At 44.4% G+C, this 24,806-nt stretch overlaps 1 protein-coding gene across 1 annotated transcript in view; it reads left to right on the plus strand.

Moving 5' to 3' along the window:
* Nucleotides 1-24,806, plus strand: part of RPS6KA3 (ribosomal protein S6 kinase A3) — a 138,617-nt gene that overhangs the window by 80,294 nt on the left and 33,517 nt on the right. Inside the window, exons 8-10 of the mRNA XM_065423845.1 lie at nucleotides 2,722-2,759; nucleotides 3,079-3,221; nucleotides 8,683-8,753. Coding sequence (XP_065279917.1) covers nucleotides 2,722-2,759; nucleotides 3,079-3,221; nucleotides 8,683-8,753 — 252 coding nt within the window. The remainder of the gene's footprint in view (nucleotides 1-2,721; nucleotides 2,760-3,078; nucleotides 3,222-8,682; nucleotides 8,754-24,806) is intronic.

Genomic DNA, 24,806 nt, shown 5'->3' on the forward strand with positions numbered 1-24,806 from the left:
CGTTACCTAGGGAGGTGGTTGAGTCTCCTTCCTTGGAGGTTTTTAAGGCCCGGCTTGACAAAGCCCTCGCTGGGATGATTTAGTTGGGAATTGGTCCTGCTTTGAGCAGGGGGTTGGACTAGATGACCTCCTGAGGTCCCTTCCAACCCTGATATTCTATGATTGTATGATCAGGACAAAAGTATACAAAATAATTAGTGGTATTGTGAAGGTATGTGGGGAGTGTCTGTTCTCCCTTAATATGTAATACAAGACAATAAAATAGAAGGGTAACAAAACTGATAATTTTTCACACACGTAATTAGACTGTGGAACTTACTGCTTCAAGAAGATGTTGATGCAAGATTCAGAGGGAATGGATATTTATATGGATAACAAGAATATCCAGGGTTACAATTAATGAAAAAAATTGAAGTAATTTAAAATTTCATGCTTCCTAGCACAAGCCAATCTGTAACTGTTAGGGGTTCAGATGAGACTTCGATAAGCACCAGTTTATCTCATATGTGTCTGCTGCAGGGCTTCTTGCACCTTCATGTGAGGCATCTGGTGCTGGCTACCGTCAGAGACAGTATACTAGCTTAGATGGCCAACGGGTGTGATCCAGTATGGTAATTCCTATGCCTCTTAATGAAGAGAGAAAGTGTTGCTTTGGAAGAGGACTTCAAACTGGCAGTTTGGTTTCACGTGCATGCCCTTTCTGTGCATTATAGAATTAGATAGCTATCTACTCCGAGTGCTCCTTTTGGTAGCATTCTCTTTGACTTTGTTCTTGAAAAGTAATTCCTCCATGTTGTGGAAATGGGATTGCTATAGACTAAGCTGGTTTACTCAAAGAATAGATACTTTTTCTTACCCAGAAATGGTTGTATTCTTATGAAACCAGCTCAGTCCACAATGACCAAACTTTCAGTGGAATTGTTTCTGTGTTCATTCTAAAACTAGTACCTGCCCCTTTTCTGAAAGGTATTGTGTTTAGGACAGTGTTATTTGCAGAATGCCACCTCATTTTGGCTTTTTTTGGTTTTATATAAATGTTCCCTGTTGATTCTAATGAAGCTCTTCTTTAACCTGATAACTTATGCTTTCACCAAGGCACACATCTTCTGTCTTATTTGTAACTACTCTAATTAGTGCTATGGCAATGTCTAGTAGTGTGCTCAGGAGGAACTTGGGGACACATACATTATGTTCTAAACTCCTGCACTTTCCATTGGTTGCTTATGTCTATATAACCATGATGTGAGTGAAAATTCGTTAAATTGTAAACTGAGCTGGTTTCATCAAACAAATACCATTTACTGATAAGAACATTTTTCTAAGCTGGTGAGGAATGTCTTCCAGATACTTAAAAAATACCATACCCAGTCTGAGAAATAAATCACTTTTCAAAACCACCTTTTCTATGGGATCCATGATGGTTCCTACATAGTTGGAGCATGTGCAAACAGGAAAGTGAATGAATTTTAAATGTTGTTAGTTTATGATCCTTTTAAAACACAGAAGTGGGGAAAACTTGTTTGCCAAAAGTAAAAGGATAAAAATATCAAGGAAGGGGAACTTTAGAGCTTTTAGGATAATAAAACTGTTTTTAAAAATTACTCCATTCAATCTTGTTACCGTTTCCTTTTTAATAAATGTTTTAATAATTATAGCTAAAATAGAAAAAATGAAATCAAACACACTATACTTTCTAGAAATTGTTCATTGAATAAATGATATATCCTTCATAGATTTCCTGTTCTTGGGCTTAAGCCTTGGGCGTGTCTGTCTCAGAGTTAACTAGCAAAGGTCAAAATTATTTAGGAGTTTTGGTTGAGGTCCTCATTCCCACTATGAGTTATTCTTTTAAATATATACGGTCTCTTAATTCTCAGAGAGAGCCTGATCCTATAGCATGCTGAGCAGTCTAAACTCCTATTCTTTCAGTGGGAGTTGACGATGCTTAGCATCTGAAGGGAGGCACTCAACGTTACAAGATCAAGTCCAAAGAAAGCATAAAAGTAAATGGCAACTCAGCACAGCTTTAAGTATAGGATTAAAAGGAACTTGACAGCATCTATTTAAAGTTGTTAGCACTTCCATTGAAACTCCAAAGATAGATAATACACATGAAAAGCACTATATAAGAGCTATTTGTTGTTACACCTCTACCTCGATATAATGCGACCCGATATAACACGAATTCGGATATAACGCGGTAAAGCAGTGCTCCAGGGGAAGTGTGGGGGGGGTGTGGCTGCGCACTCTGGTGGATCAAAGCAAGTTCAATATAACGCGGTTTCACCTATAACGCGGTAAGATTTTTTGGCTCCCGAGGACAGCGTTATATCGAGGTAGAGGTGTATATTAAAAATGCTTCAAAGAAACAGTGTTGGTCCTTAGAATATTCTGTGTTGTGTATAAGTTTCCCTGCTCAGTGAGTATTGTGGATAGAAAATTCAGGATTAAAGAGCTATTGCTGCCATGTGGACTACTAGCAAATACCTTTCAATTATGTGGAATTCTTAAGAGACAGATTGTGTTCATTCACATTCTTTACTAAGAAAGAATCAGAGAAGAAAAAAGTTGTCCACAGAAATCTTTAGCTTTTTTATTATTGTGACTTTGTCTTTACAGATATTTTTTTATGTTAAAGTTCTTTTGATTGTCAGTACACTTTCTAAAACAAGGTTAAAAGATACTTTAAACTGCCCTTTTTTTCTTTTCTTTTTTTTTTAGTATACTTCTTGACGAAGAAGGACATATCAAATTGACAGGTAAGTAAAAATAAATTCCAGTTTATGAAAAGTTTTTAATTCATAAGTTGTCTGAATGTTTTTTAAAGGAATATAGTAAAATCTGAATTTTTTTCTTTTGCATTGCAAGTAATTTTGGTGAACAAATGGTGGTATTTAACATGGACTAAATGAAGTGGTATTATTTAAATAAGAAATCTCGTTTAAAAAATAAAAGTAATGATATGACCATTAATGTGACTTTTTTTCATAGTTTTATAGCTTTTGTGTTAGTTATATTTGTATGCTTAGAAATTCTTAGCCAGTAGGAACATTTCATTTCAGATCGTATTTTTTCCAGATTTTGGCTTAAGCAAAGAGTCCATTGATCACGAAAAGAAAGCATATTCCTTCTGTGGGACAGTAGAATATATGGCACCAGAGGTAGTTAATCGACGAGGCCACACACAGAGTGCAGACTGGTGGTCTTTTGGTGTTTTAATGGTAGGTTTCTGGTGAATGGAAATCATAGCAAAAGGTGGGTTATGACTGACTTAACCCAGTCACATGAAGTTATTAGTAATTAGCACTACTGTTCAGTTTGGATCAACGGCATAGACCAGATTTCATCACATCACAGATATCATTCCACCTTTTTTTCTTTTGCTTGAATGGAATATTGTATTCCTATGACTGTTCTTAACTGAGACTGATAGAAAAATGAAAGTGTTCAGAAAAGCTTGCTTTTCAAAAGTGAAAAATATTTTCCATATGGATTCAAATTTTGAAACTTTGAATTCAATCACAGAAAAAGTAGTTTTTAGAAGTAAAATTTTCTGATCACCTTTGACATCTCAGTTTCAAACTAACAGGGAATAATGAAAGCTGCTTTATTTGCACAGAGATAGAATTTACAATTGCACTGAGTTGATTAGACTTTCAGCTGTAAAAAATAAGTTCCATTAAATTGACAAAATTTTACCAGACTGGGATTTTTTAAAATATTTATAACAAATGCAGGTATTTTTGAAAAGGAAAAAAGGATTATGTTTGAAAGTTTAGGAATACCAAATACAATTCTATACTTTAAAAATCATTGTATGATTTTTTTTTAACGTTAAGATCAAATGATGATGTTTCTAAAAATGAAAGATGTTTTATCTTTTGATGCTTCTGCAATACCTGTATAATTATGACAGCACAGTCTCTCTGTGTGCCTTATGATCTGATAAGGAGATTCTTTATTATTAGATCTGAAAATACACCTATCACCTTTTGAATGTTTAAAATGCTGTTGTGGTATGGAAAATGACTATGTAAAAAAGGCACCTGATCACTAAAGAGATCTTACATTTGTTTTTTGTCAGAGTCATATCTGCAGACTTGACTAACAAGAATACATTTTCACTACTTCTTCTAGCACTGCGCAGCCCATACTCAGTGAGAGTGATCTGTATTCTTTTCTGGCTTTGGCATCGTCAGAAAAATACTAAGATTCTGCAATCAGATTGTAATTTAGTATTGATGGAAATGAGCTAGAAAGAACATAACTTGGGTTTTAGATCCCAGATTGAGTTTGCAGAGCTGGTAACTAAAATAATAATAATTAAAAAAGTCTTTTATGTTTGAACTGAATATGTTAAAATTGGAAACCATGAAGAGTCAATAAACATGGCTGAATGTCATTTTTAGAGTCCAATTGTACTTTTCTTAAAAATACTTTGGCTGTTGATTTGCAGGAGGGTGAATTTAGAAGTCTAACACTTAAAAAATTGACAAACTTCCATAGTACTTGAAATAAAGTGTATCTTTCCATAAAATATTTGTTTTTGTAGCCTGTATCTCTGATGCCTTAGGTTAATTTAGCTCAGAACATGAGCTATCCAAATGGATGTTCAGTTCATCTTATTTTGCTTATTTTGAGGAACCCAGTGCAAGAAGTCTTCATGGTTACTTCAGCCTCTGCCCAGTATAGCTAAAACCTGTTTGTTCAGTAGCTTCTTTTGGTAAAACAGTTCTTACTAACCAATTAATAATAAAACAAATTGCTCCTTAGTTTCTGCAGTCCCTTATGTAGATGGTAGGCCAGGCGTGCAGTACTTGGAATTCTACTTAAAACTGTAGAGGAGATGGATGATCTCACCAATAACTGTAATTTTTCACATCATGTCATTTCCTTCACCAGTGCATGTTTATTTTCACTTTACATCAGTTACAAGAAGCAGTCACATGGAGGAAAAGTGTGTGTGTGCATGCACTTGCGTGTACACACCTACCAAAGATAGTGTGTATGTGTGCTAGACACTGTAATTATCAAAATTTAACATTTTAGGGTGGGATTTTCAAAAGTGTTCAGCATTGGCTGAAGTCTGCTCCCATTGAAGTCAAGGTATTTGGGATTGACTTCAGTAATAGCTGAATAAGGCCAATCCTGAACATTTTTGAAAATCCTATTCTTAAAGTATTCTGGATCCCATGTAGTCTTTTGGGGAGGAGGACTGAGAGATCTTAGATGAAGATCTATGGAAATGACATATATGAACTCCAATTACAAGAGGATAACTCTTAGTTTTGTGTAGTTTTTTGTTAATGGGAACTTATACATTTTATGAAATATCTGATAATAGAATCTCACTAATTCATATGAAGTGTGAGACTTCTGTATTTGCAAACTGTGCAGATTAGAAGTAAGTAAATAAACCTCAGAAAATAATTATACTGTGCAATACAATTTACTTTGTTCTTTTAGTTTCATAAGTGTAGGTAGTTGAATTTTAATTATTATGTATTTCATAGTACACAATTGAATGTACAGAGTAATTTTTAAAAAATAGGTCTAATCTTATCAAGACTTTTTCTCCAGCACACCTTGCCAAGAAGTGTGGTAAGATTATCAGATTTGTAGTTCAACAAAGTGAGAAGAAGTGAAATTATACTATATTAGCATTATATTAAATAGAAAAAAATGGTTAGTTGAACAATTTGTTTCTAAAGTCAGGAAATGCAAAATTCTAGGCTCCAACTGCTATGTTAAGTTGGCAGCATCTCATATCTCTGTATGTTTTATGAAATAATTTTTATAAAAAGCTAGCTACAGTAACTCCTCACTTAAAGTCATCCCGGTTAACATTGTTTTTTTGTTACGTTGCTGATCAATTAGGGAACATGCTCCTTTAAAGTTGTATAATGCTCCCTTCTAACATCGTTTGGCAGCCGCCTGCTTTGTCCACTGCTTGCAGGAAGAACAGCCCGCTGGAGCTAGCTGGTGGGGGCTTTTAATCAGGATGGACTGACAGTCCCCCTATCAGCTCCCTGCTCCCCTAAGTTCCCTGTGCTGCAGCTGCCCAGCAGGCTATCAGTTGCCGGCATTGAGCTGTCCCTCCCCCACTGCCATGTGCTGCTCCTGCCCTCTGCCTTGGAGCTGCTCCCAGAGACTCCTGCTTGCTGTACAAGGGGAGGGGGGAGGTGGGGGGCTAATGTCAGGGTGTCCCCCTCCCCCCTGCTCCTGCACCCCGCTTATCCCATTTCCATAGAGCAGGGGATACACACCACAGGGTTCAGGATGGAGGGAGCTTCCAGTCAGCAGCTGGTCTCAGCAAGCTGATCTAATTAACAAGGCAGTGTACTTTAGACTGGGGTCAGCTACTTAAAGGGGAAATGTGCATCTCTCGCTCTCAGACACAAGGTGTGTGTCTCTGTCTACTGTGCTGTCTCCCCTCCCTCCATGCCTGCTGCCTTGTAGAATGAGGCTACATTAACAACCAGTTAACCCTTGAGGGCTCAGCCAAATGCTAGTTCATCATTTAGCAGTAAGGCATTCCCTGCAAAATATCCCACCCTCTGACTCCACCACCTCAACCCAGCTTCACAATCATCATAGCTGTGTACCAGTATTAAATTGTTTATTTAAAACTTATACTGCGTGTGTGTGTGTATGTGTATGTGTATATATATATATACACATTATATATGTCTTTTGTCTGGTGAAAAAATTTCCCTGGAACCTAACCCCCTCATTTACATTAAATCTTATGGGGAAATTGGATTCGCTTAGCATCGTTTCGCTTAAAGTCGCATTTTTCAGGAACATAACTACAACGTTAAGTGAGAAGTTACTGTATTTAGGCATGGGTTTTAAGAACTGCATGAGTGCTATTGTACTTGCATATTTTGTATCTGAGACTACTGCAATTGCAAATGTAGTCGGGTTATTGTTCACTCAGAATTCCTGATTACAATTTCAAACTTTTGGGCCATAATGAAAGATCAGGAATAGAAGATACTGTGTGTGCAATTACATTAACATAGGTGTTCAAACCTGAACTTTATCATTTCATGACTTGGTGATTTTAAGTGACCAACCATAAAACATCATTAACATATTTTTAAATTAAATTCTCTAGATTTTATGAAGCAAAAAAACCTTGAAGGCATAAGCACTTAAACTGCCTTACAGTTACGTAAGCACCTACACTACCTCACAACATCTGAAAGATTTAACCTTTTAAACTACCTTGAATATATAGGATGACTTAAACTGCCATATAGTAGAATAAGTGCTAAAACTGATAATTACATAATTTGACAAGTGTGCATTTACGAAGTACTTAAGCTACTTCAACTGCTTAAAATGTAGTTTTACTCTGAAAGGTGACAGTAAAAATGGCATTATGTGATACCATATTGTGTTGCAGGTCATATTTGTTCAGATTACAAATAAAAAGATATTTTTCTAACTGTTAAAAAGAATATAGCTTGTGATGTTATCTCATGAATCATCCAAAGTAAAAAAATGTCTGCCCTCAGTTATACCATGCAACTTTATTGCGTCCAATGAGGCTGCACAGGAGATGAAATTGGCCTGGCAATTGGAGATTAATAAACAATTATTTAAACAATTTATGAACCTGAATAGCAGAACACAGTTAGCTCTATAGTGCTTGCAAGAGTAAAAGGTAGTTAACTTTTTTTTTTTCAAAGCAGGTATGAACCTGAATACAGAGAAACCAGGTTTGTAGACTAAGAATGTGCCTCATTTATACAGACAAGGTGGGTGAGGCATTTTCTGTTATTGGACCAACTTCTGATGGTGAAAGAGACAAGCTCCACAGAGCTCTTCCTATCTTGTCTCTCTGATATCCTGGGACCAACCAAACCTCTTTTATACAGTCACTTTCAGAATAGAACAGTATTTTAAAAGTGGCGGTTGCCCATTAAAAGGCATTGTAAAATATGTATGCATGTACAATGCAGGTCTTCTAAGTACAAGTCCTCAGACATTCCCCCATACATATGCAATAACCACTTTTTAATTGTGAATAACTTCATTATCCAACTACTTTTTTTTCTAGTAAAGACTATTTACATTGTTTCACCATTATTTAGACATCTGGCAATATTTTTTACCTGGGAAAACTGTATTTTTTGTCCCCTTGAAAAACTCGGATAACTAAAAAAACCAACGAGGAGTCCTTATGGCTCCTTAGAGACTAACAAATTTATTTGGGCATAAGCTTTCGTGGGCAAGCTTATACCCAAATAAATTTGTTAGTCTCTAAGGTGCCACAAGGACTCCTCATTGTTTTTGCTGATCTAGACTAACACGGCTACCACTCTGAAACCTGTCAGATAACTAAAGTTATTTTGTTCAAGCTCCCAAAGAAAGTTGTATTTAGGGAAAAAACAAGCATAGAGAATTACAGCTGATGAAAAGGTGAATTTTTTTCAGAAAGTTAGAAGTGTGTGAACACAGAGTAATGATGGAAACTGTTTTGCAACCTTAAGTTCAGTAAGTACTTCCAGATGTTTGCAAAAATTAAAACTTGTAGCACAAGCAGTTGCTTTGCAAAGTCTTAATTGTTGATATGCATGACTTTTAAAAGATTATTCTGTTAAGTAGTTTTATCAAAAATTAGGTTTTGTCCAAGTCTTTTAATGTAATTGATGCAAATTTTACTCTGTACAGTTTGAAATGCTCACGGGTACTCTACCTTTCCAAGGGAAAGACAGAAAAGAAACCATGACTATGATTCTCAAGTGAGTACACTCTTACTTATATGTCTTCTACAGGGATGCCCTCTGGGCTGCAAATCTAATTTCTTCTCCTCCCTCATTTTCCAAGGTATTGGTAAATCCTCACTCCCTATTCCTATTCCACTTTATAAATTCCCTTTTCCACCCACCTAATTTGCCTTTTCCTCCAATCCTTTCCCTTACCAGTTGCAAAGAATTTCATATCATCCTTTTAATCTAATATTTCCCTAATTTATAACAATATCTTCTCAAGCCCCATTTTCTCCCCAATTTTGTGCCCATGATATTTCATTATCCTCTTCTGCCTTCCTCTTTATTGCACCCTACACATTTCTGACATAACTCCATCTTTTAAGAAAACAGTCTCCCTCATCTTTTCCTGTTTGTTCCCTTCTCCTCCCCCTGCACCTTACACTACCTCCATTGGCAACAGTGCTGTCCCCTGGTACCTTCTCCCAGCTTTCCAAAATCTGCATCCACCTTTGACCCTCATGAACTTGCGCTATCTCTAACCTTTTGAGTCATCTTGCTGCCAGTATCCTTGACTGTTTTCAGTATGGGCTTTGGGTTCGCTTTAGCTATAGCATGGAAATTGCTTTCCATCGTGTAGTTAATGATCTTATTTCTGCTAACAAAGACTTGCTGTCTCTCCTTGTTCTCCTTGATCTCAGTACAATCTTTGATATTGTGGAGCTCTTCCCCTTCCAGACTTCGTCTTTACTTGTGAAGGAATCTCTGGTTTCTTCATATAAGGGTTGCATTCCTACCTATCAAGCTACTATTTCTGTTTCTCTTTAACTGTTCCGTGCTAAGACCCTTCCGCTGGGGAGTCTCACAAGGCTCAGCTCTCGATCCCTCACTCTGTTTTCCCCCTTTTGTCATTTTATCTCTAACCTCAGTCTTAGCTACCACTTATATCAGGGGTCGGCAACCTTCCGCATGCGGCCCATCAGGGTAATCCGCTGACCCGTGCTGCTTCCTGCAGCTCCCATTGGCCGGGAACGGCGAACCGCGGCCACTGGGAGCTGCGGGAGGCCGTGCCTGCGGGCGGTCAATGTAAACAAAATGTCTCATGGCCCACCAGCGGATTACCCTGAAGGGCCACGTGCCGAAGGTTGCCGACCCCTGACTTATATATTGATTCCAAATTGTATCTTTAGACCACTTTACTGACTCTTCCCTGTCCATTGACCGTCTGTTTTGAAAAATTAAATTTATGGTTTCCTCTCAGATTCCTTCAACTAAATATCTTTCAGACAAAGATGTGCATCAGTAAACCTAATCTATCTCCTTTCTTTACCTGTCTGGCTCAGCTCTCCCATTTGCTTCTTTTCTACATGCCATCCTTGGCCTTGAAGTTTCCTTTTCCTTCTGCATCTTACATTTGTAAATCTATTTATCAATTCCAGTTTATGCCACATTGGCTGAAATCCCATGCCTGAAATCCTCATTCATGTCATCATCTTCTGTTAATCTTAATTATTACTAAATTCTAACGCTCCAAACTCAAGCAGTGCTGCCCATCTCATGTTACTCGTGGGGGAATTCTGTGCCACTGTGCAATGCAGAATTTGCACAGAAATTAATGTTTTTTGTGCAGAATTTCCTGCCCCCACAGAAATGGGCTGCAGAGCTGCTGGATACCACTAGGGGGCACTGGACCCAGCAGAGCAGAGCCCAGCTTGCAAGTAGATGACGCTGCCGGGGGCGGGGAAGGGAGCTGGAGGCTACCGGGCAGCTGCAGTTCCCCGCACACCCTAAAGGAAGGAGGCGGTGTGCATGAAACTCCATATAAGCCTGGGACCCAACATCAGGCTGTTTCTCCCTCTGGATCCCTGGGCTCTGGCGGGGGAGGGAGTGTGAGTGTCTGGGCTGGGGAGGGGTACCGCAGCTGGGTTCTGGGAGGTAGGGGGTGCAGGTATCTGGCTGGGGGGCCTTTAGCTGGGCTCTGGTTGGGAGGAGGTGTGTGCAAGTCACCCTGCAGCTAGGCTCTGGGAGGAGGGGTGTGGATGTCTGGCCTGGCCCCCCTGCTGGGCTCTGGGGGGTGGGGAGAGAGAAACAGGAACTGAGTTGTCTTAGGGTTTTCCTTAACTCTACTCCTAGAGGAATTTTTTGTGTCTGTATTGTTACAGACATCAGGCTGGTCTACACTAATGCTGTAGGTCTATCTAAGTCACATTAGTTGAGTTACATAAATTATGTAACTGAAGATGACGTAACTTGGGTCGACTTATAGCGGTGTCTACACCATGCTATGTTGATAGGAGACACTCTCCCGTCGACATAGCTTCCGTCTCTTGGGGAGATAGAGTGCAGACATCAATAGGAAAGCGCTATCCCATCGACTTAGCGTGTCTTCGCCAGATCCACTTAATTGACACTGCTGCATCTATCGCAGTGGTGCCGACTTAGCTGGTAGTGTAGACTGGCTGTATATAGTTGCTGCTAGGTATTTTGAAATAAATTGCCAAAATAATTGAAACTGGTGTGATTGTATAGTATTATTTTGACAAATAAAATATGCAGAATTTTGCAGAATTGTAAAATATTGTGCACAGAGTTTTTAATTTTTTAATGAGAATTCCCCCAGGAGTATCATGTGTACAAGAAGCACAAAACCATACATCATGGCCAGCCTGAGACCGTTGCTTCCCCCATAAATCTCAGGAGCCAATTCAAATTTCCCACCTCATTTTTTAAAACTGTGGCTTTGTTTCTGCCTATCTCTCAGACACCACATCTTTACTACTTCTTCAAGAGATGTCCCTGTGGGTGCTCCACTCCAGGTGTTGGTGCGTCCCTGCGCCTTCGCTCGGAGATTTTTCGTAGCAGTACTGGTACTGGCCACGCATGTGCAGAGGCTGCCCCCCGCTGTGAGTCTAGGATAATAGTACGCATGCGTGGCCAATCTCCTCAGTTCCTTCTCTACCGTCCCCGGCCTGAGACGGAGCTCAGCAGACTCGTTAGGAAATCCCTCACTTTGTTACAATTACCTGTTCTAGTAGTTAGTTTGTTGTCAGTTCTTGTTAGTGTAGCTCATTAGTTCTTTATCTGTTTAAAAAAAAAAAAAAAAAATTCTCTCAGCGGCAGCCGCTTCTACCATGCCTGGCTCCACAGGCTTTAAGCGCTGCTCTACGTGTAAGGACGCTATCCCACTCTCTGATGGCCACTCTCGTATAAAATGCCTGGGGGAAACACACATTCCCCAAAAACGTGCCCACTGTACCAAACTCAGTTCCAGGGCACGAAAGGACAGGGAGCTTAAACTGAAACTGCTCCTCCTGCAGAAGTCTATCGGGTCAGTTTCAGACCCAGGCGCCGACTCCAGCTCTACTGCCCGCCACAGCCCCCCCGCTTCAAAAAAACTGAAGAAAGCTACAAAGAAGTTGGTGAGGCACAAAAGTGCCTCAGGCAGGTCAACAGTTTCCCTGCCTGTGTTTCCTCGCCTCAGCACTTTTGAAGAGCCGGGCTCAGGCACTGCACGAAAGCCGCCTCAGGTTGCGGCGGCGGCGCGAGGCTCCGGTGCCGAGGCTTCAGGCTTTCAGTTGCCTGCCTCGTTTATGGCACCGTTCGGCACCGAGACAGACGCGGTGCTGACATTTCCCGCCCTGGCTGACCCTCTGCGGGCTGATGTTGCCCCCCCGGCACCTACCACGGCACCGGCAACCGCGGCACAGGCTGACAGGGAGATCAAAGGCAAAACCCCTGCTCAGAGGAATGTTCCCTCACGGCAACTTCCTCCTCCACAGTTTTCACCTCACGCAGGAGCCTCACCTTTTCAATTTACTCAGACAGCAGATCTATCGGTGTCACCTATTCTGCAGTCTCCCCTGATAAATGCCTGTTTTTCTCCAATGCATGACTCAGGATCAGAACAACCTTCCTCCAGTGAGGAGGAAACTGATCCACAGGCAGTTTTTTCTCCTGATCAAGCCTCCCAGACCCCAATCAACAGGGGTTACAAAAAAATCACCTCAGCCTGTTCTCAGGATCCTGCCCCATGGGGAGTGAACCCTTGGATGGCACCACCTATGCCCTACCCACCACCATGGCAATGTTGGGCACCATGGGCATCGTACCCCCGAGAACACATGCGCTACGGCACTTCGACCAGGCGCAACACCGGTTTAGCACCGCCACTTGACGGACCTGCCAGTGACATAAGATACTAGGCAGCACCGTCACACTCCCAGGAGCAACTGAGTCCTGCTCCTATTCCAGCAGAGCCCGACGTAACGCCTGAGGAAGCCTTACTTCCCCTTCCTCCAACACCGTCGGATGACTATGCAAAATTCCAAGACCTCTTTAAAAGAGCTGCCGGTGACTTGAAAATTAACTTGAAGGAAGTCACTGAACAACAACATGAACTAACAGACATTTTGCAGCCCTCTTCTTCCTCTAGAGTGGCATTACCAATCAACATAGCCCTTTTAGAACCCGCTAAATCCATCTGGCAGAATCCAGCCACTAGCCTACCTACCTGTAAACAAGCGGACAGGAAGTACTTCATTCCTTCAAAGGGCTCTGAATTCCTTTTTACCCATCCGGCGCCAAACTCATTGGTAGTGGATGCAGCAAACCAGAGGGCCAAACAACAGTACGCCCGCTCCACCCCAGCCAACAAGGACAGTAAATGCCTGGACCTCTTCGGCCGTAAAGTGTATGCATCCTCGACGCTACAATTTCGCATAGCTAATTATACCGCAGTCCTTGCAAAATATGACCACAAAAACTATAGTAAGTTCATGGATTTTATTGATCACATCCCAGAGCAGAAGAAACAACAATTCACAGCTCTGGTTTCCGAGGGACAAGCCATATCATGCACCGCTCTCCAAGCGGCCCTCGATGTAGCTAACACTGCAGCAAGGTCGACCGCCACAGCAGTGGTCATGCGACGGGGTTCATGGCTCTCTTCCTCCTTCTTTCCTCGAGAGGTCCAGAGCACCATTGAAGATCTTCCCTTCGACGGGGAAAAACTTTTTGCCTCCACCACAAACGACATGCTTCATTCGATGAAGGACGCAAGAGCAACCCTCCGGTCCCTAGGCCTCCAGCCACCTGCGACCAGAAGACGACAATATAGATATCAACCTTATCATCGCCCACGCTACCCCGCATTTACACAACATTCCTATAGACCACAGGAACAACAACAGCCACAACAACGCCAATGACCAAGATTCCAACGTCGTCGTCCTAACTCTACAGGGGCGCTGCAACCCCCTCCAACTAATAGGCAGATTTGAAGCATTGGTCGAGGGTTTAGAAAAGTGTTCCCACTTCAGCCGGCACACCTATCTTTGCACACCGCCTACGACCATTCTCTCATCAATGGCAGAAAATTACATCCGACAAATGGGTCATAGAGGTAGATACAATTGGATACGCCATCCCCTTCCTCTCCCACCCTCCCCGTCCCTCTTCAGGGACCCATCTCACGAGCAACTACTCTTCCAAGAAGTGCAGCATCTCCTTCAACTGGGAGCAGTAGAAACTGTGCCAGAACGACACAGAGGGAAGGGGTTTTATTCCCATTATTTCTTAACAGAGAAGAAAAATGGGGGATGGCGACCAATCCTCGACCTCAGGCGGCTCAACAAATTTGTCAAAAAGCAAAAGTTCAAGATGGTCACTCTCACCACTATAATCCCAGTGCTGGAGCAGGGCAACTGGTTTTCAGCCCTCGACCTACAGGACGCCTATTTTCATGTGACTATACACCCATCCCACAGACGATTCCTACGCTTTACTCTCGGCTCCACACATTACCAATACAGGGTTCTCCCTTTCGGACTGTCCACGGCCCCCCGTGTTTTTTCCAAGATCCTAGCCATAGTTACAGCCTACCTCAGAAAACAAGGGGTCGTAATATTTCCTTACCTAGACGATTGCCTCCTCAAAGCTTCAACGTTCGACGAAGCTCTCCGATCCATACGACTTACCATCGATTGTTTCCTATCTTTAGGCCTGCAAGTAAACAAAAACAAATCCACATTATACCCCACCCAACATCTGGAGTTCATAGGGGCATACCTAGACTCCCGGACGGGGTTGGCATCTCTCCCACCAGCCCGCTTCAATTCTATAAGTCAACTGGCCACAACGATTCGCAACAGTCCCCAGGTGACTGTCCGGGACTGCCTACAAATACTAGGTCACATGGCCTCGTGCACCTCCGTCGTCCAAAATGCACGTCTATACATGAGGTGCTTCCAAGCGTGGTTGGCCACGGTGTACAGACCGAATGTGCACCCTCTAAACAAGACTCTCTCCATACCTGTCCGAGTCAAAGATTCTCTACAGTGGTGGACAATTCACTCCAACCTCTGCTCTGGAGTCCCCTTTCTTCAGCAGGCTCCATCCCTCATACTGACGACCGATGCATCTCTGACAGGATGGGGTGCACACATGTCTCACCACACAGCCCAGGGGCTTTGGTCTTCAACCGAGTCCTCTCTCCATATAAATGTCCTAGAACTTCAAGCCATTCGCAATGCGTGCCGTCAGTTCCTGCCACTGATCAAGAACCAACACGTACGCATAATGACAGACAATATTGCATGCATGTTCTACGTGAACAGGCAGGGGGGAGCTCGATCCCAGTCTCTGTGCACAGAGGCTCTGAAGCTCTGGAACTGGTGCATTGCGAACAACATCCGGGTATCAGCGGCCTATCTTCCCGGAGTGATGAATACCACAGCGGACGAACTAAGCAGACGTTTCCCGTGGGATCACGAATGGGAATTAAACGAGCACACCATTCACAACATATTCCGCATTTGGGGCTACCCAGAAATAGACCTCTTTGCAACTGCAAAAAACAAGAAATGTCCCAATTTTTGCTCCAGAGCAGGGCTAGGCAAACATTCCCTGGGAGACGCATTCATGATCCCATGGAACCAAAACTTACTCTATGCATTTCCCCCGATACCGGTTCTGAACAGGGTCCTGATAAAAATACGAACAGATGGGGCCAAGGTGATCCTAATTGCCCCATCATGGCCCAGACAGCCCTGGTTTCCGTTTCTCACCAAAATGTCGATTCGACCACCAATCCCCTTGCCTCTCATTCCGAACCTCCTATCACAACAACACGGCCGTTTTCTCCACCCCAACCTATCCATGCTCCACCTCAAAGCATGGTTCCTCCATGGTTCTCCCAAAACGAACTAGATTGCTCTGAACAAGTTCAAAGAGTGCTCCTACATAGCAGAACACAATCTACTCGCACCACCCATCTATGTAAGTGGAAACGATTCACACACTGGTGTTCAACTAAACAACTTAGTCCCACGTCAGCATCTCTTCCGCTCATACTTGAATACCTATTGGACCTTAAGCAATCCGGCCTTTCTTCCAGTTCCATCAGGGTCCATTTAGCTGCTATTACAACTTTTCATGACAAAATTGATGATACTTCTGTATTTCCTCATCCGATCACCAAGCGCTTCCTCAAGGGACTCCAAACCCTATACCCAGACATAAAACCACCCACCACTCCGTGGGACCTTCATCTAGTTCTATCTTGCCTAACTCAACAACCATTTGAACCCCTAGCCACGTGCTCCCTTTTACACCTTTTGATGAAAACAGCATTTTTAGTGGCAATTACCTCCGCCAGGCGGGCAGGAGAAATAGCAGCTCTTATGGCAGACCCACCATATATGCTATTTTTCAAAGACAAGGTTACCCTCAGGTTACACCCCAATTTTCTTCCTAAGGTACACTCGTCATTCCACATTAATGAGCCGATACACTTACCAACCTTTTTCCCGAAGCCACATGCGAACTCATTTGAAGCCTCAATGCATACACTAGACGTATGTAGGGCCTTGTCCTTCTATTTGGATAGAACCAAACCTTTTAGAAATTCTTCCAGACTTTTTGTCTCCATCGCGGAGCGTTCCAAAGGTACGCCTATTTCTACCCAGATGCTTTCGAACTGGATTTCTCAGTGTATCCGGTTGTGCTATCAGATAAAGAAAGCTACACCTCCAGACAGCATCAGAACACACTCCACTAGATCTATGGCTGCCTCTGTAGCATTCTTACGCAAAGTTCCCCTGGCTGATATCTGTAAAGCAGCCACCTGGTCCTCTGAGCACACATTTGTTAAACACTATCCCCTTACTCAAGGCCCTCTATCTGATATACGTTTGGGCAGGGCTGTACTATCAACGGCGTTCCTATCAGATCCGAAGTCCCTACCTCCTTAAGATATACGGCTTTTAAGTCACCTGGAGTGGAGCACCCACAGGGACATCTCTCGAAGAAGAAGAGAGGTTACTCACCCTGTGCAGTAACTGACGTTCTTCGAGATGAGTGTCCCTGTGGGTGCTCCACTACCCACCCTCCTCCCCTCTATTTCGGAGTTGGGGTAGCCTCCGTTGTAGAGAAGGAACTGAGGAGATTGGCCACGCATGCGTACTATTATCCTAGACTCACAGCGGGGGGCAGCCTCTGCGCATGCGTGGCCAGAACGAGTACTGCTACGAAAAATCTCCGAGCGAAGGCGCAGGGACGCACCAACACCTGGAGTGGAGCACTCACAGGGACACTCATCTCGAAGAACGTCAGTTACTGCACAGGGTGAGTAACCTCCTCATCCTTTACTCTGCTTATCCACATAGGACTTCTCTCTATCCTTCAGTGCAGTCTTTCTTCAGTTGGTGCAAGAGTCTTCTCTGTACTTTGCCATGTGAAACAGCCTCCCTATGTCTTTCTGGCTAATTGACTCTCCAACTATTTTCATCTCATCTGAGCACACATCTTTTCTCCCTTGCCTGTACTGTTATTTTTTTCATCTTCTAGATTTTAATTTCAGCTTTGAAACTATATTGTTTAATTGGGATTATTGTACAAAAATGTGATATAAAATAAAGAAATGTAGTACTGAACTGTCTCATGTGTCTCCTCCCCAAATACTCTTAGAACCATTTACAATTTGTGGGAATGGTGTACTAAACACATGTTCCACTGTGCACTGTTTAAGGCACATTACTTCACTACTCCCTCCTCTTCCCCTTAAATTCACACACAATGCACTCTTCCTACAGCACCCTTACATTTGCTTGGGTACTTTGCTTTCAAGACAGGACCAAGAAAGTTTTTTTGTTTTGTTTTGTTTAAAATTAAGAAGTTTTGTCATTTGAAGGAATCATAGTTCGCAGTAATGAGATTAATTTTTTATGCAGCGCTTTTGTATAGGATTTGTCTCCACCCATTAGCAACAGGAGACAAGATTGCTGTCACTCATGTAGCTGTATAACCTAGAAACTCTCCATTGACAGTAGTCATTTTTGCTTTCTGCAGTGGCCAATTGAGGATTTACAGAAGGGTCCTCTGCCATAACAGAAAACAAGCAATGACAGTCCTAGTCGTTGCAATTTAAGGAAAGGGAGTTATGTCCTGCAACTACAGGGCCCTTAGTACAGTTGGATCCACTACTTCCTCTGGTAGATGCAAAAACTCTGGAGTTTCTACTGGATTCTCTCTCTTTATCCATTGAGCCTACTTCTCCAGAAGGTCAGTGACACCTCTGCTTTTAGGCATAGATTTGGTTCTCTCAAAGCAGTCAATCTCCCATCCTGACTTCCCATAGTTAGGGCTGGTCTACACTACAAAATTAGGTCGACTTAATTTAGGTCAACCTACAGCCTTCAATTGGCTATTGCTGTCCACACTACCCTCCTTCTGTCGGTGGTGTGCTTGCACTGACTGAAGGAGGGGCACTGACAGCCGCACAGGGTTCACAGCAGGAGCCCCACACCCGCCCCAAGGTGACAGTTTGAGCTGTGAGCCTGGCATGGGCTCAAGAGCCTACCAGCAGTGAAATTGAAATTCTTGTCAATTTCACAGCTGCCTGCACCTCAAAGCAGCAGCCCAGGCTCACAACTGGAGCCCTGAAATTGACAAGAATATCAATTTCACTGCTGGTAGACTCTGTGCTGTAAAATTGAGCCCCATGCCAGGCTCATAACTTGGGCTGTCACTCCAGGGTAGGGGCTCCAGCTGTGAGCCCAGCACCAGGATCAGTTTCACAGCAGGGAGTCTACCAGCAGTGAAATTGACATTTTTGTCAATTTCACATCTCCAGCTGCAAGCCCTGCTGCTGCTCTGAGCCAGAGACAGTTGTGAAATTGACAGGAATGACAACCAACAGCTGAAGTAAGTAATGCAGCGTCTATACAGTGTCTGTACAGACGCTGCATCGCCCTAACTACACCGACGTAAGTGCTATGCCTCTCGTGGAGATGGAGTCATGTTGGTGTAGCAGGCCACTTACTTCAGTGGAAGCAGCATTCTAGTGTAGACACTGACGTGATTATGTTGACGTAAGCTGCCTTACGTTGACCTAATTCTGTAGTGTAGACCAAGCCTCATGTTCTAGTTTGAGGAGCTGTCTTGGATGATTATCTATTTAAAAAGGAATTTTTAATCTTTCAATATAATCCCAACACATCCGGTCTCTCCTGGTCTGTGGCCTCCAAATAGCTCTCTTGTGCTACAGGTCCACATGGTTGTCCTTCAGCAGCCATCAGGCAGCAGCACCCTGCTCCTTACTGTCTATCGCTCAACTGATGTTCAGCCATGAATGGAAATGATACCTTGTAGAATGAGTGCAGTGAAAGGCACTGCATAGAAACTGCACATGTGAGAATGTAACTACTAGAGGTTCATGATCACCAGAGGAGTAGCTGATGATCAGGCGCCATCATCACCAGTCAACTGATCTTTTTCATAATGTGTACTACAATATTGAAGAGCCAATAGAGAAAGAAGAGATTTTTCTCCAACTTCTCCCGCGCAGGAGGAGATGGGAAATTTGGTAACTTACTAAGGACCTGATTAATGGTGTGTGATGAGGTAGTGGGGAGGTGGCACTCTCCTGCAAGTAGCTTGGCTGATGGCACCTCTTGCTCAGAATAGAGGGAAGTTGGATACCCTCTTGTAGTCTGTGTTGTGGATCCTTGTGGAAGTGTAGAGGAATGGAAGAAACTTTGGGATGTGATGGGGAGACAAGTTAAGGGAGGGGGGGAAAGGAAATTGTATCTTTCTTCTTCGAATAGATGTAAACGTGTATTTCAAGTAGGTGTTTGTGCACCCCGCTTGCCAGAGCCTTTTACCTAGCAGTATCCATAGGGGGGCGGCCCTCGTTCCTTTAGCCCCTCCGTTGGCTATATGAGACAGCACTGCCTCAAACCCCCATTTCCCTCCCACCCCCCAGTTCCTTCTCACTGCCCGTCACCTGGAGTCAGAGCTCTGTGTGGCTATCATTTCATAACTTTGCACTTCGTCCTCTTAGCCTAGTTTTGTTGTATATAGTCAAGTTAGTTAGTGTTAGAGTAAAAGTTTTAGACTATAGTATAGTAGTAGTGCTCCCTGGTGATGCCCTCACCAGCATTCAAGCATTGCCCTTCATGTGGAGTGGCAATTCCTAACAGTGACCCCACAGGAGGTGCTTGCTCTGCCTTGGCAAAGTCCACCTGTGCTGTTCAATCTGTAGATCATTTAAAAAGATGACTCAGATGGCATGAGACCTTCCCCTCAAGCAGCACCTGCTTGAACAGGCCCTGAACCCTGACTCAGTACCGAGGCTTTTCTCAGGCCACAGATCGCCTTCCAGTTCAGAAAGTGCTACTGCCTCCCATTGCAGGTCAGGGGCCTTCAAAGAGGTGCAGGAGTAGTTTTCTGTCATTGGTGCTAAAGAAGAGGTTTCAAAGACCAATTGTGAGCACTCCAAGTCCCGGGGTGACTCTTCTGCCTGCCCTAGGAAGAGTGCAGACCAGCAAGGGGTTGGCTCTGGTGTGTGGAATGGCACAGGTTCCTCTGACCCCCCCCCCCCTTGGTACAGGGTAGAGAGGGCAGACATCTCCTACCATCGACTCCAGTTCCAGCCTCCAGGTGTCTATTGAGTCCAGTACTGGCAGGAATAATATCGGTGCCAACAGTGTCTGTGATGTCAGCAGACCTACTCTACCTTTCAGTCCTGTCTTTGCTGCTGTTCTAAGATTTTGCAAGGCTGGTGCCCACGGTGGACCCTCCCCACCCCAGTTGGAGCATGCCATTGAACTCTCATGCCCTTCGTCACTGCACCAGGAAGCCCCCCTCCTGGGGGTTGGTATGAACACTGTACTGGAACCTGTACAAGGTTTTTCAGTACAGGGTTCTTCCTCCACACCAACGCAATTGACGCTGCAGATGGTTCTGTCAAGGTTGTTGCTGTCCCCTGGGATCGAGGTGCTCTGGTACCAGTGTTTGCACCGGGGCCGACCTTGCCTGCAGCACTGATGTTTCAGCACTGATGGTGCTGACTACTTTGGGAGAGCCAATTCTTTGTGTCACAGATGAGTTGGATAGCTTGTTGGCTACCTCCCTCAGAATGGGGGTCCTCTTGCTCTGCTTTGCCGGAGGAAGTCCAAAGGCCATCAGTAGACTAGTACGGCTACCGGGTTGGCATGTGCCCCGTGGTGGGGTTGGAGGCTCTGGGCCTGGCACCTACTGGCCACCAATGCCTTACCCATCACAGTGGCCCCCTTGGGCTTAGTGGGAAGCTCCTTGCTCTCGGAGGTCTTGCTCATTGTCCAAGTCAAAAGTGAGATCGCCTGCTCATGCTGCATTGGTGGCTGCAGGTCAGGTGCCCACAGTTGCCTACGGCTTCCTGTGATGAATTTCAGGCATTTGTCGCTGAGGGCTGCTTGGTGGCTAAAACGTCTTTGCTACCTGCCCTTGATGTTGCAGACATGTCAGCCAGGGCGATGGCCTCAGATTACTATGAGGAGGGCTGCCTGGCTACAGAACTCGGAGATCATGCTGGATGTCCAGCAAATGATTGAGGACTTGTCCCTTTCGGTGGCCAAATCTTGTTTTCGAACAAGACTGCTGAAACCTTGCATTCCTTTAAGGATTCAAGTGCTACCGTAAGGTGTCTGGGCGTGTACATGCCACCCATGCAGAGATGCCACTACAGGGTGTAACAATAATAGCCATGCAGGATGCAGCATCATTTTGTGCAGCCCTCCCCCTAAAACAGTGAGATTACCCCAGGAAGAGGGATAGCTCTGACAAGAGGAAGCATTCGAGCTTGGGGCCTGGCCGGTCTGCGCACCCTCCCTCAGCGCCTGTTAAGCACCAATTTTGACTCGTTGGTCCAGAGTGTTGTTCCAGTTGTTGTTGTTCATCCTTCCTCTTCATCCTCCCATTCCTTTGGAAACAGGCTGGCCTGCTTTTACAATGGGTCTCAATTACTTCCGACAGTTGGGTCCTAGACACTGTCAGATTGGGCTATGCCATCCAGTTTCTCTCCATGCCCCTTCCCCCCCCCCCTCCCCATCCTTCCCCATACCTTTTCAGGGACTCGTTTCACAAGACACTGCTCTTTGCTCGCTGCTAGAGTTCGGAGCGGTGGAGGAAGTTCCATGAGAACACCTGGGTCACAGGTTCTCCTCTCAGTATTTCCTGGTACCGAAATGAAAGGGTGGGATGAGGCCCATCCTCGACCTCTGATGACTCAACAAATTCATGAAATACATAAGGTTCCGCATGGTCATTCCTTTCAGTTATCCTCCCTGCTTTGTCTCAGAATGACTGATTAGCTGCTCTGGACATTCAAGATGCTTACTTCCATGTGGCCATTCTACTGAGCCACAGGAAGTTTCTTTGCTTCATGGTAGGGGACTGCCACTTTCAAAACAATATTCTACCATTTGGTGCCTCTTCTTCTCTGAGTCTTCACCAAATGCATGGCGGTGGTCATGGTACGTCAGGAGGATGGGAATCTATATCTTCCCCTATCTCGACAACCGGTTGCTGAAGAGCAGCTCCAGAGAGGAGGTTCTCACCCACATCAATACTACACTATGTTTACTCAACCGTTTGTTACTCATTCTAAACACCGTGAAGTCGACCTTGGCTCCCATTCAGCAAATAGAATTAATTGGGGCCCTGTTAGATTCCATGAAGTGAATGGTGCTCTGGCTGACTGACCACTTCCAGGCCATTGGACAGCTGTGCCTCTGTTTGCAATCACAACCATCCACAACGGTTGCATTTGGGCCACGTGTTCCCTTGTACCTAGGTGCTACAACTTTCCAGGTTGCATCTTCGCTCTCTTCAGATGTGACTCAGGATGGCTTACCTCCCCTGCCCTGCATTCTTTGGACAGGTTGGTTCTCCTTCCTCCATCAGTCCTGGAGTCCTTGCACTGGTGGGAGTCCCTATGCAATGTGTGCCAAGGGGTCCCCTTCACTCGGCCTTCTTTAACCAAGTCAGTAGTTATCCAGAAGGGACATGTTGGTTAGGGAGCGCATCTGAAGTCTTCAAGGGTGCAGGGCCTGTGGTTGGAACAGGAAACCTTGCTCCACATCAGCGTGCTGGAGTTTAGGGTCATCCACAATGGACATAACGTGCCTTTCGGGACCGCAGCAGGCATTCAGTGGTTCACATACTCACCGACAATACTGCCATGGTGTACTATGTGAATAAACAACGGAGAGCCCACTCCAGATCATTCTGCCTATAGGCAATCAACCTGTGCAATTCTGCATCAAAGAGGACATCACCCTGATAGCTGTCCACTTACCAGGAGTCCAGAATCGCCTCACAGATCATGTCAGGTTTTTCTCCCCGAGCCATAAATGGTCCCTGAAGTTAGAGACCCCACATTGTGAAAACCATCCAAAGGACAGCTCCACAATCACCTCTTTGTGATGAGGGAAAATAGGAAGGGTCATCTATTCTGCTCTCGGAAGGAGCTCAGCTCAGGCTCCCGCTCTGACGCTTTCCTTTGCAACTGGCAGTTGATTGTGCTGTACGCATTCCCTCCTATCCTGATCATTCCCCAGGTCATCACCAAGCTCAAGGCAGATCGAACCAGGCTTATCCTGATTGCCCTGACATGGCCAAAGCAGTGCTGGTTCTCACCCTGTCAGTTCAGCCTCCCATGCTGCTGCTACTTCTCCTTCCTGACCTCACACATGACTGCGGCTGCACTCTGCATCCAGCAATCAGCTCCCTGCACCTTACAGAGTGGCTGCTGCATAACTGAACAAGGAGTAAGAGCACTGCTCGAGGCTGTCCAACAGGTCCTATTTAACAGTAAGAAGCCTTCCACTAGAACGGCCTACTTGGGAAAGTAGAAGAGGTTTTCTGTGTGGTCCTTGGTCTGTGGGACCCATCCAGTGGAGAGTTCTATCCAGGACATCTTGGATTACCTGCTACACTTTCAGGAATTTGACTTAGCACTCAGTTCTCTCAGAGTATACTTGGCAGCAATATTGGCATTTCATCCACCTATCTAAGGGAAATCCACTTTCTCCAATGCAGTGGTGATGAAATTTCTGAAAGGAGTTCTCTCCCTGCATCCTCCAGTCCAAGAGCCAGTCCCCTTGTGGGACCTGAACATGGTCTTAGCAGCTCTAATGGAGACTCCATTCGAGCCCCTTGCTTCCTGACCACTGCCCCTCTTGTCTCATAAAACTGCATTCTTGATAGCCATTACCTGTGCCAGGAGGGGGTGTGAGTTACAAGCCCTGATGGCTGGGCCTCCTTACAGTTCTCCAAGGACAAGGTTATGCTCCGGCCACATCTGAAACTTGTATCCAAGATGGTCTCTCAGTTTCATTTGAACCAAGCTGTGTACTTGTCTGTATTTTTCCCTAAGCCGCATTCCTCCCTGGAGGAACAACGCTTCCATACGTTAGATGATAGACGCTGTCTAGCCCAGTGGTTCTCAACCTTTTTACCATTGTGGGACGCATCCAATACTACCTGTATGGCCCTGAGAATGTCACATGGGCCGCAGCTCTGTGCTGATTGGGCCACAGGTTGAGAATCACTGGTCTAGCTTTTTTTGAACAGGACTGAACAGTTTCATGCTTCGTGTCGCCTGTTCCTATCATATGCGGACCTCATGAAGGCTCAATCAGTCTCTGTGCAGACCATCTCTAGATGGATAACGTCTTGTATCAAGACTGCGTATGAGATAGTGTCGGCTACACCGCCTCAGCAGATATGTGCAGGTTCAATGAGAGCGCAGGCAATGGTGACATTCCT

Source organism: Emys orbicularis, chromosome 1 (assembly GCF_028017835.1).
Source record: "Emys orbicularis isolate rEmyOrb1 chromosome 1, rEmyOrb1.hap1, whole genome shotgun sequence".
Lineage (NCBI taxonomy): Eukaryota > Metazoa > Chordata > Testudines > Emydidae > Emys > Emys orbicularis.